At 36.3% G+C, this 12203-nt stretch overlaps 1 protein-coding gene across 6 annotated transcripts in view; it reads left to right on the top strand.

Moving 5' to 3' along the window:
* The window catches only part of KIDINS220 (kinase D interacting substrate 220), a 92353-nt gene that overhangs the window by 15812 nt on the left and 64338 nt on the right, over positions 1 to 12203 (top strand). For 4 of the 6 annotated variants that reach the window (XM_060116858.1, XM_060116859.1, XM_060116861.1 and 1 more), the window contains 5 exons: positions 3610 to 3708; positions 4790 to 4891; positions 7176 to 7274; positions 8994 to 9191; positions 10892 to 10990. In XM_060116858.1, coding sequence (XP_059972841.1) covers positions 3610 to 3708; positions 4790 to 4891; positions 7176 to 7274; positions 8994 to 9191; positions 10892 to 10990 — 597 coding nt within the window. The remainder of the gene's footprint in view (positions 1 to 3609; positions 3709 to 4789; positions 4892 to 7175; positions 7275 to 8993; positions 9192 to 10891; positions 10991 to 12203) is intronic. The other 2 variants (XM_060116862.1, XM_060116860.1) reach the window with 1 other exon arrangement.

Below are 12203 nucleotides of genomic sequence, written 5' to 3'. Positions count from 1 at the left end.
GGGAGAAAAAGAAGGAATTGAACTGCCTTGATATAGAAAACATGTATTACCTTGCTGATGATGCTTTATGAAGTACAGGTGGTCTGAATTTTTAAGAAACTGCAGCACTCCACCATCTTGCACTTAATATTGTACGATGTAATTTACACAGTGTTCTTCTACAGTGTTATATTTATTCTTAAAACTTAGTGAAGTGGTTGGTATACTTATTTTTACAGAAGGATACAGAACCATTTGTATCCTCCCTATTTCTGAAAAAAAATTGAAGTACATTGCTATAAAAATTTAGGGAGAGAAGGTAATGATGTCAGTAACCTAGGCAAAGGATGGGTATGGCAGATAGCAGTAAAATGCAGTGTTCTTATCTTAACTGGCATATAATAAAGCAGAAGAGAAATTCATGGAATTACCTAGTCCTCAATATTTTATTAAAAGCACCATACCATTTTATCAGATGAATTAATATTAGGTAGCTTTTGTATGCCTAATCCCTTTAGGTGCTTTTTAGCCTCTCTATCATTAATTGACTTCTCAGAAGAATCCTATGGGCTAAGGGTTAATTTTGTTCTCAGCATATATGGTTCAGGAAATTGAGACTGGAAGAAATACTCTTTGCCCAAAGTCACTTATCTCTTAAGCAGTCAGACTGAGGTTTGAACCCAGGACTGCTTACTCCAGAGGCTTTCTCCTTTATCATTCTTCCATATATATCAGCAAGGGAGTTAGGAACTATAAACTATACATTATGAATGTGTAAAAACTTGGCAAAATTTGTAAAAAATGGTTTCTTAAACTTTCTTAGTTCTCCATATTTCTCATTTCCCTGAAGTACTTATCAAATCACAGCACATTTTAACATTTAAAGGGCCTCTGTGTTTGGCTTTTAAACTCCCCAAATTAGGGAAACTGAGGACTGTGTCCCCTTAGTAGTTAGTATTGAGGGACCCTAACCTCAGAGAATTGGGTGGGTGGTGGCAGCTGCTGAACTGTGAGGGAAGGCAGAGTCCCTGGGACTTGTGTGAGGAGAGGAGAGTGTACCAGGGCTTGTCTGGGATTCGGGAATAATTCCAGGATATAGTGTCAGGAAGTCTAGTGAGGCTTCTTCCTTGAGAAGACCTTTAATGGACACCAAACTACAGCACTGCTATAGGCAGTCAGTTCCAGTGTTTTCAGTTTGCAAATTTGGGCGTAGGTTTCTCAAGATTAAATTTTTATCTCAGAGATTCTTGCATAGGGTGATACTATACAAATTAAAATGAGGGAATGATATTAACACAATTCTGGGCAGGAATTTTACAGATTAAAATATTGGTGTGTGTAAGACTTGACTAAATGCCCTGCTCAATAATTTGACCTAAATAAATTATGTCAGCCTTTCTTTGTCTTTCATGACCTTGACACTTTTGAAGACTTCTTGTCTGGCATTCTTAGAATGTCTCTCAATTTGGATTTGTCTGATGTTTCTCATGATTAGATTGAGGTTGTGCTTTATTGGGAAGGAGGTGATATGCCCTTCTTAGTGTACCACATCTAGGTACATACATCACCAGAATGTATCACTGGTGATGTATCTTGGCTAAGGTAGTGTCTGTCAGATTTCCCTTTGTAATTACTAAATATTTGAGGGAAGATACTTTGAGACTATATAGATATCTTGTTTTTGATTAAACTTTCATTCGTTTATTTTAGCATCCATCAATGCATCTTGCATGCAGCAGTTATGACTGTGGTGTTATAATGGTGATTTTTCTATTTTCATCATTCCATCTACATTTATTAATTAGAATTCTTCTGTAAAGAAGAGTTCTCTCTCTCTGACTCTGTCTCTGTCTTTCTCTGTCTCTCTAAATATATATCTATATATAGATATATGTAGATATACATTTTAGCACTTCCTTACTTTCTAGCATTACAAAATGCTTCAGGCTCAGGTTCATCTTATATTTTCCCTGCCTTATTTCCCTGATTATCAGCCCTGGAATCAATCAGTTTTCCAAGGAGCCCTAGTTCCTGCTTTTTGAAAATGATATTTAGAAACCAGTAATCTAGGTGTTAGGTGTGCTTTTTGTTACTGGGATGTCACTGCTTGTAGTCCTTCTCAGTGGATAGATGTAGGAAATACGTGTCTGTATATTAACTCCTGCATACACATACATCTATTCTGTATCTGTGTGTGTGTGTATATCTATATCTATATCTCTATCTATTTATTTTTAAAATAGACTAGGTCGATAACCATGAACCCAATCCACTGTAGCCTTCTCCCTTTTCTTAATTTGTAACTCTCCTCTGACTGAGAGAAATCTGGCTCTCACTATCTACACAATATATTTACTTATTTGTTCACCTCTAGTATACAAATAGTTTCAGAATTTCTAATCCATACCCTGAGAGAAACAGATTTGCTACTAAATACATTGTTTGTGTACAGTTCTTTTCGTCTTGAGCATTATTACAGAATTCAGTCAAAATATTGCTTTCCAGAGTTACCTAGATCAGCTTCTAAGTAATTATGTGGTTCATTTGTAATATAATTAATTCATCCCAGTCTATATTCTGTCTTTCTTCCCCATATTCTAGTTGATTTTTAAAAACTTTACTTACAATAAAATTCGTCTCTCTGGTGTTCAGTTCTGTGGGTTTGACAAGCGCATGATGTCATATGTCCACTGCCACAGCTCTGTACAGAGCAGTTCCATCATTTCAACAGTACCCTCATGCTGCTTCTTCATAACCAGCCCCTCCACCCACTCCCCAACCCATGGCTACCCCTGATCTGCTTTCCCTTTCTATAGTTTTGCCTTTTTCGGATTAGGGCAAGTATTTTTTTTAAATCTCTTTTTTAGTGACAGTGAAACAAAATCAGAAGGATTAAGTGATTTATATTCTTGAACTGAAATTTGGATTGGTGCAAATACTGATTAAAAAAAAAGCAAACAAAACATTCACTTCTTAGTATAATTTGATTGCATTTGTCTCTTTCATTGAATTGCATTATAGCTAAAGAGGACATTGCCAAAACAAGAACACTGCCCCTGTAGCTTAAAAAATAGAAAGTTATCATGCTGTTAACTCATACTTAATGACTTTGCCTACCCCTGGAAATCATGGTCTACAGATCATTGCCTTCTCATCCTCTCTTTTTTAGCAAGAGGTATGATAATGATCTGGAATTTATAGGCTGGGTTTAGATGCAGGAGTTGAATAGGATTGCTGGAATCCCTCTCTGGAAAAAGTCTAGACTCATACCAGGAGGAGAATATCTAGAGACATAGAATGTTTACTGAAGGAAAATATTTATAAAACCAAAATAAATCTTGGAAATGTGGAAAGAGTCCAACATGAATGTTCCCTATGTCAATTTCCAAAATATAATACAAACTTCGGAGTAATCATTACTGGACTTAAGAGATTTGACTTTTTTCAGATACTATTGTGTGTTTCTCTGGGGAGCTTAGGTATTTAAAACTACATAGTAGTGATTTCTTAAAACAATGGTTCTATAAAGAATAAAGCTCACAAAAGGAACTTCATTAATGCCATTTTTGTGCTTAGAGACAATCCAGTGTTTTGTTTCCCTCCCCCGCCCTACATTTTTGTTTTCTTTAGGGAGGATGGACAGCTCTTATGTGGGCATGTTATAAAGGCCGTACTGAAGTGGTTGAGTTGCTTCTTTCTCATGGTGCCAATCCAAGTGTTACTGGTCTGGTAAGCGTTAACAAAAAATCCATCTGTAATGTAAGTGGTAAGTTCTTTTAGGGAATACTTAAGGCTGGTTATGCTTTGGACTTCATAGTGGATAAAAATGACCTAGATCTTACTAAAGATAATAATGCAGAATGTGATTTCAAAATACAATGAGAATTTTTTTCTGAGGCTAAGCTTATTTCTCAGTTTTTATCAACAAAAAGGCAACTCTTAGAGTTTAAATGTTAATTATAACTATACAATATTTCAAAAGGAGATTTTGAAATCCTTAAGTCATCTTACCTGTTCTCTGTGCGTATGTATTCTTAATCTAAACTCTTTTAAAGAAAAGAGACATTTACCAAATACCATGCCACTTTTCTATATTCTTTTTTTTTTTTTTTTTCTGGCCCTCTCCACTGCTAAAACCTTACTCCAAGTCACCTGTATTAGTTTTCTGTGGTTGCTGTAACATCACCACAAACTTGGTGGCTAAAAATAGCAGACTGTACATTCTTATAGGTGGTAATACATGCATTACTATTGTACTTTGCTTGAGACTTGATCTCAGACTGCAGATTAAGAAATTGTTTTATTGATGGGGGGATTCCTTTCACGATGTATATGTATGTCAAATCATTACATGCGCTTTAAATGTCTTACAATTTTATTTGTCAGTTATACCTCAGTACAGCTGAAAAAAAGGAAATGGTTTTATTCAAGTTAATGGATGGATTATAAAGAAAGGTTTTATATTCTTATTAGTCTTACCTGTTGGTTAGATAATTACATTTTGTGTTGAATCTATAAAAATTGATGTGTTCATAATATATATTTATTTAAGGTTGAGTGCATCTCAGTTCCCAGTTATGTATTATGAGTATTCCATGTGTTTTTAAAGTAGAGAATGGTCTGTAACTTGATTTTGTAAAATACTGCTTTATATTGCTCCCTTTGTTGTTCCCTCTTCTTAGTAAGTGTGTGCTGTAAATAACCACCTAAAAGACTTTTTCTTCCCCTCCCTCCCTCCCCCTCCCTCCCCCTCCCTCCCCCTCCTCCCTCCCTCCCTGTGTACCTACTCACCCACCTGCCTCCCTCCCAGCAGTACAGTGTTTACCCAGTCATCTGGGCAGCAGGGAGAGGCCATGCAGATATAGTGCAACTTTTACTGCAAAATGGTGCTAAAGTCAACTGCTCCGATAAGGTAGGTCAGCAGGATCTTTCCAGGTTCTAGTCCATGTTACGTCCACTCAGTGTGTCTAACTTACAAGGATTTTCATATGATCTCATGCGGCGGCTCTGATGTATCTTATGTTTATATTTATTAATATATTTTATAAAGACACATCTCATAGGTGGGTTCCTTCTAGGTATTAAATACGTGCTAAGTGTCCTTCCATTGTCTTTTATATCACATTCATCATTCTCAGGAAAATAGATAGGGTTGATTCCCTGTCTTCATTATTTTCTGTTGTAGCTCCTCTTTCTACTGTGGGTCCTGTCTGCCTTCTCTGTATTGTTGCCAGATGATCTTTTAAAATTTAAGTCTTGTTCTTTCTCTCTCATATTTAAAATCCTAAAGACATCAATTCCTGTTACGATGTATAAAGATGATCCTTGCCTCCGTCTCTACCCTTTCTCCTGCTCTCTCTACCCCAAACTACCTTTGCTCAACTATCAAATGGTGCAGTTTCCTGAGTCCATCTGTTTTTAACCCTCCACATCTTGCAGGTGCTCTTTCACAGTGTGGAGTGCCCTCTCATCCTCGTCTGCTTTACCTTCTGTTCATCCTTCACACTCAGCTCATGTGCCATCAGCTCCAGAAAGCTCCCCAGGATTTTGTTCTATTCATTTTTTTAAATCCTTAATACCTCAAATATTTGATAAATATTTATTGAATTATTTCATTCTTGCTTGCTTTTGGAGAGCTTTGATAGCTTCTGTGGTTTCAGGGCAAAGACCAGACTTTTCAGTTGGACCCCAGTCTTTCTTCCCAGGTTCACTTCTTGCCATTCGTCTCCATATACACTAAGCTTTTGGATACAGAAGATTGTCTATCATTCTGTGAACTTTTTTCTTTTATTTCTTTATTTACTTATTTTTGGCTGCATTGGGTCTTCGTTGCTGCGCGCGGGCTTTCTCCAGTGGCGGCGAGCGGGGGCTACTGTTCGTTGCGGTGTGTGGGCTTCTTATTGTGGTGGCTTCTCTTGTTGCGGAGCATGGGCTCTAGGCGCACGGGCTTCAGTAGTGTGGTACGCAGGCTCCGTAGTTGAGGCGCTACTACTCAGTAGTTGTGGCTTGCGGACTCTAGAGCACAGGCTCACTAGTTGTGGCGCACGGGCTTAGTTGCTCCGCGGCATGTGGGATCTTCCTGGACCAGGGCTCGAACCCGTGTCCCCTGCATTGGCAGGCAGATTCATAGCCACTGCACCACCAGGGAAGCCCCATTCTGTGAACTTTTATGAATTTCTATGAAGTGCGTGTCTTTGTTTATCCTATTCCCTCTGCTAGGAATGTTATGACCTCCTCTGCCTGATGAACTCCGATTTATTTTCTCAAGGCTTAGTTGAGGTGTTAGCTTCTCTGTTAAGTCTCCTTAACTTACCCAGACAACTTAGATGCCCCTTCTTCTGTAGTCAGTATTCACTGTCCATACCTCCATCAGTGCACAAAAGTTCTGTTGGTCAAGGCTGTTACAAAAAGTAGGTATTCATTAAATATTCATTTCAACCTGCAGTCTCCCATGTAGTTAAATGTCGCTGTGAGTATTCTTGTGTCTCTTCATTGCCTTATGAATCTTCCCAAAGATAAAGCATTGCTTTTATGCATGATTTACATTCTCTGATGTCTTTTGAATCACGTTCCATCAGAAGGTGCTTTTGAGTGCAGTTTCTAGGCGGACATTTATTTTGTCAGGTACAGAGGCTGATCTGGGGTGGTGGTTAAGAGCACAGACTGAAGCCAGGCTTGTTGGGTTCATGGGTCTTGCTCCACCTCTTAGCAGCTTTGTGACTTCGAGCCTGTAATTAACTTCTCAGGGCCTTGTTTGCTCATCTGTTAAAATGTGATATTATGATTTGTACTTATTCTTCTGATAAGGATTATACACATTAACTCGTGTAAACTATTTAGAACTGTATTTGGCACTTGGTTGTTACTATTTCAGACTGTTGGACTTTATATTTCACAAGATATGGGAAGCAAAGAAAGCTTGTTGGGAATTAGGGGCTGTGTGACATTATGATGGAAAAATTGTCACTGATTGTAAAAGTTAAAGTTAATTAAAATATATTTCATGCAGTGGTTAATCATCTATTCAGGAGAAATAATATGGGGAAAATATGATTTGTCCAGGATTAAAATTATGATTGGTATCAACCGTAATCTAAAAATACTCAAAGTATGATTTTTATCGAAATTCATGGTGAGAGCTAGTTTCTTTTAATACACCTTAGGTAATAATTTTAAATTTATTACTTCTTTAATAGTATGGAACCACCCCGTTGGTTTGGGCTGCACGAAAGGGTCATTTGGAATGTGTAAAACATTTATTGGCTATGGGAGCTGATGTTGATCAAGAAGGAGCTGTAAGTATCTTTTCTATTTTAACTGCTGGTAGTAGAGAGATGTTTTTAGTTTTAAGAGAGAGAATACTTTTTCCTTAGTATATACCTAGAAAAATTTCCCTATAGTTTCTAAACGATACTTAGAAAAACAAACGTCTTCTGTTATCCTGGTAAATATATTATATTATAGATATTATGTATTATAAATACGTGCTTTTAAGGATTTATTGCTAATGCACATAAATTTTGGGAGGCTAAAACTATATAGAATATCTTTTAGTAATCTTAGTATAAATTAAAATACTCCCCAAATCAAATTGTTTGAACTACTATTGTGGAAAGAGTTTCTATTCTGTTAAAATACCTTTTCTTTAAAATTTTAAAATAATATCATAATTTTTTGCTATTTTAATCTGTGACTTGTTTTCTCTAATAGATTTAAAAATATCAAAAATCAGTGGTCAAAACCTATATAGATTAAAAATTGGTTCAGTATATCTTACAGTCTAGCAGTTATGAATTCCTTATTGAGTACCCGCTGTCCACCCAGCCCTGTGCCAGACGTGCTGGGGATACTGGAGAAGCCTATCATATCGCTCTTCTCTTGAGCTTATAAGAATATAGGTAAGGGAGATGACATTTATGCACAAGAAACAATGCAGACTTCTATTAACATAATTATTGTTATTATGTGAGATGGATCATAAAGGATTCTGAGAAGAGTTGCTACCAAATCTCTGGCTGCAGTGTAACAAAAGTGAATTCTAAATCATCAAAAGTGACTTCCTGGCATAATACCAACCAGCTCCTCCTATTGTCCATGTTGACAGAAGCTACCAATTGATGACCTTCAAGGGGTATATAATATTTTAGTGGTGTGCAGAGATAGAGCATGATTCTTACCCAGCCATGGAAGTCATACCTTTCACTTGCCTCCTTTCTGGACAGTTTATCAAGTGGATGAGTGGCTTGTCTCTATGATTATTGACTGCTGAGGAATCTGAAAAGGCTGTGTTATTTTAATATTGAGAGAATTATGGCTTAGCTCTGGGGGCTGATATAATAACTGAAATATTTCTATAAGGAAATTGCATGGTATCTCAAACTAGATCAAAATCTCAAGAATAAGTTTTAATATTTCTTTTGTAATGAGTCAGATTCTTCTATTATGTGATTTTGTTATAAATTAAATGTGCAGTTTTTAAAAGAACCACTAAAAATAAGACAGTTTTGAAAATGTGGTTTCTAGATCACTGTGGAAAACAGAGGAATATGTTATACTTTTATTGAAATATTCTATAGCTTATTAATTCATTGTTTTACTTCAGTTTTTTCATACAGATTTTATTATAGACAATTCTTTGAAGTCTGATTGATTCTTACTTTGGATTATTTAACTTAGAATGTGTTTAATTTTGAATCATCCTGTCAGCTATTTTATATGTCAATACTTTAGTGAGAGGGTTTGTTCATTGTAAATGACTCCAATTTTGGATTATCATTTAAAGAATTGAATGTTGTAACAGTCCTATTGACCAAAGAGAATTAATGCATCTTCAAAAATGGAAAATATGCTACTGGCCACTTTTGGTCTGTTTCTGGTTATTTATATTGGCATTTTATTATCAGAAATAACTGTTAATAATAGGCCACCTATTTGAAAACATCAGTTTTTTGACTATAGAATAAATTATATGTTTTCTGAAAGTACTAATTTCTTGGGCATTGTTTGATTTGTAGAATTCAATGACTGCACTTATTGTGGCAGTGAAAGGAGGCTACACACAGTCAGTAAAAGAAATTTTGAAGAGGAATCCAAATGTAAATTTAACCGATAAGGATGGAAATACAGCTTTGATGATTGCATCAAAGGAGGGACATACAGAAATTGTACAGGATCTACTTGATGCTGGAACATATGTAAACATACCTGATAGGGTAAGTTATCTATTTAGAATTTGTCTTTCAGTGGTGACCTTGATGGAAGGTTACCTTAACTTCTCACCACCTTTCAAGATTCTTCCTGTATGACATACATTTAAGATGTTTTATTTCTGCCTTTAGAACTAATAAGTTAAAACCTGTCCAATCTTTGTGAAGGGTGTTCTTTTAAATTTTTCAGAAATAATGCTGTTATTGAAAATGTGATCTTGAAACCATCCTAACTATAGGTGTTGTTCATGGCTGGTGTTATTCATTGTTCCAAGGCTTCAGGTCTCCCGCCCTCACACCTAGAATTTTCAGATTGGTGTCTCTTGCTCTCACCTCTTCTCGGAAGTCTACAGTTGTCTGTCCAACTCCACTTGAACCGTCCACTTGAATGTCTAATGGGCTTCTTAACTTACAGCAAAACAGGTGTCTTGTTTGTTTCATCCCACACCTGCTTTTCCCTCAGTCTTCTCTCTCTCAGTAAGTGGTACCAGCATCTATATATCCTGTTGTTAAAGCACCAAATCCTACACGTCAGTCCTGATTTCTCAAGACTACCCAAGCCAAAGTAGCTACCCAGTCACTTTCTATCACATCACTATATTTTATTTGCATTACATTTATCTGATTTCTTATTTGTGTTTATTGTATGTTGTCTGTTAGTCTCCTCTAGGCTATAAATTCTCTCAGAGCTGGGACCTTGTCTGTCTTATTTCCTAGTGCCTAGAACAGTGCATGGCACATCGTAAGCAATGAAATATTTATAACCTTTTATTAATTTACTAGTCTGAACCCACATTAATGCTAATATTCTCAACTAAAATGTGTCTGCCATGGGTTTATTTACACTTTTAATGTAGTAGTTAAGGTACTACATCATGGTGCTAGACTTAATAATCCTCGAGGACCTGCATCTTGATATAGAGCCCACTGGGGCCCACTTAGGATTGACATGAGCTGTAGCTCATGGAATCACCCAACCCAAACTCATACAACTGATTTGTAATTTAGCAGTTAAAAAAAAAGACCATTTACAGTGTTTGAACTAGGGGAAGATATAATTAATAATGATTATTGCTTGGTGGATATAATTTCAGGGCAGAGATGTCATTATGAGGTAGTGAACTTCATCTAAGCCTTGTACTGGAGAGTGAATCCGTCTTGTGCACTGTTGGCCTGTAATGCCAAATTGATAGAATAGAGATGCTGTTCTGGGAACCAACCTTCTCCCTTAAGTAAATGTGGTTATAAACCCACAGATGGCTCTAGCTTTGTAACTCTCTTCTTTTTAGAATCCATGGCTTTTGTCATATAGCATTATTCCAAGGGATTTGTATTATGTAATTTCCAAATGTTCATCTGGTTCATTGACAGCCACTGTGTCATTTTATTTAATGTACATCTGTAATGGGAGGTTACCTTCACATAGAATGGCTTATTCTTCTGGGTGACGTATCTTTCTAAACCTTTGTCCTGGAATTTCAGGTATAAATGTTCTCATTTTGAGGTATAAAGTCTTCTGTCCCTTATTCTGAAGGCTATTAATATCAGGTATTAATATTAGTTAACTTTCCATTATTTAGAGATAATTTTTTCCAAGAAATTTTCAGAAAAAATGTGTTAAATTAATACATGGCTAATTTTAACTTCAAAACAGTGTTTTTTGTTCCATCATCAATTCACCTTTTTTTTTTTTTTTGTCTTTTTAGAGTGGAGATACTGTTTTAATTGGCGCTGTCAGAGGTGGTCATGTGGAAATTGTTCGAGCACTTCTTCAAAAATATGCTGATATAGACATTAGAGGACAGGTGTGTGTGATTACAGGGCTGTTGTTATCTTAGTATAATTGTTTGTATATGTTGGCTGATCATAATGTCATTCTTCCAGTTTTCCTATGGAGACAAACATATAAATCCTAGTACGTTTAATGGATGCCTGTATTATTAAGTTTCACTGCCATTATTATGAAATTTCTGTATTGATGTCAAGTTAGATTTAGATAGAAGTAAAGCATAAAGAAGTTCATTTTTTCAAATACACCTCCCTTACTAATGTCTAAATAGATTCAGTTCTGACATGAGTAGTGTATGATACCGAGACAGTTGGTGGCACTTTGAGTGTATGTGACTTATTTTCTTTAGTATGCTTCCTCTGTTTTGTCTTCTTCATCCATATATTGTCCTTCTATTCCTGTTGTTTCATCTTTCTTCTCCTTTTCCCCCATTTGCTAGCCTTTCCCAGGACCACTTGGTAGTGCCTGTGGATTTGGCTTAAGGCAGTCGTAACTCACAGAGCTGTAAAGGTTATTTATTTTAGAGAAAAGCTTCCCTAAAGTTGAGAATTTATCCAATCTGTCAAGAGCTTTAGATTAAAAAAAATCTGTACTGAACAGCCTGTTTTGTGGTTGGAGAGTCTACATTTCTGCTCAGTTTTTTACCTTGTATTTAGCTTGTATCCAAATCCACTTTTGAATCAAACTGTTAAATATTATGCCAAATGCCATGAGGGTCTTAACATGGGTCCCTTGCCTGAAGAAACATGTGTTTTAGTTAGGAAGGTTTTAGTTTGTTTTGTTTATATTTATTCTTATGTTTTTATGTAAACATAAAAAGTGATGCCACTTTTGGTATAAGATAGTATATGATTGCCTAGTGAAAGGTTCAAATGTAAGAGTCTTGAGGTGGAGAAAGCGGGCATTAAGGAGAGCTTTTAAGGGGAGGTAGAATTTGAGCTAAGGTTAAAAGGTGGGTTAGATAGGGAGAGAAAAGGAAGGCTCGGTAGTTCAGGCAAGGATAGTGGAATAATGGGATGAGAAAATTTAGGAAGAAGGGAAAGTGAAAGACTGTATTCCTTAGTTGGTGAATAAATCAGGTTGTCAGCGGGATGGCAGGGAGGGTGGGATGGGAGATAGAGAAATAGAATGTAGTGGGATGTAGTGCCAGAGAGGTTGGAAACTAGTGTACAGTGTTGAGAAGGGAACTGCATTGGGGAAATCTTGGTGTAGGAAAATTAACGTGGCAG

This window comes from Mesoplodon densirostris, chromosome 14 (genome assembly GCF_025265405.1).
Source record: "Mesoplodon densirostris isolate mMesDen1 chromosome 14, mMesDen1 primary haplotype, whole genome shotgun sequence".
In the NCBI taxonomy this organism is placed as follows: Eukaryota; Metazoa; Chordata; class Mammalia; order Artiodactyla; family Ziphiidae; genus Mesoplodon; species Mesoplodon densirostris.
This window is presented reverse-complemented; position numbering and strand designations above follow the sequence as displayed.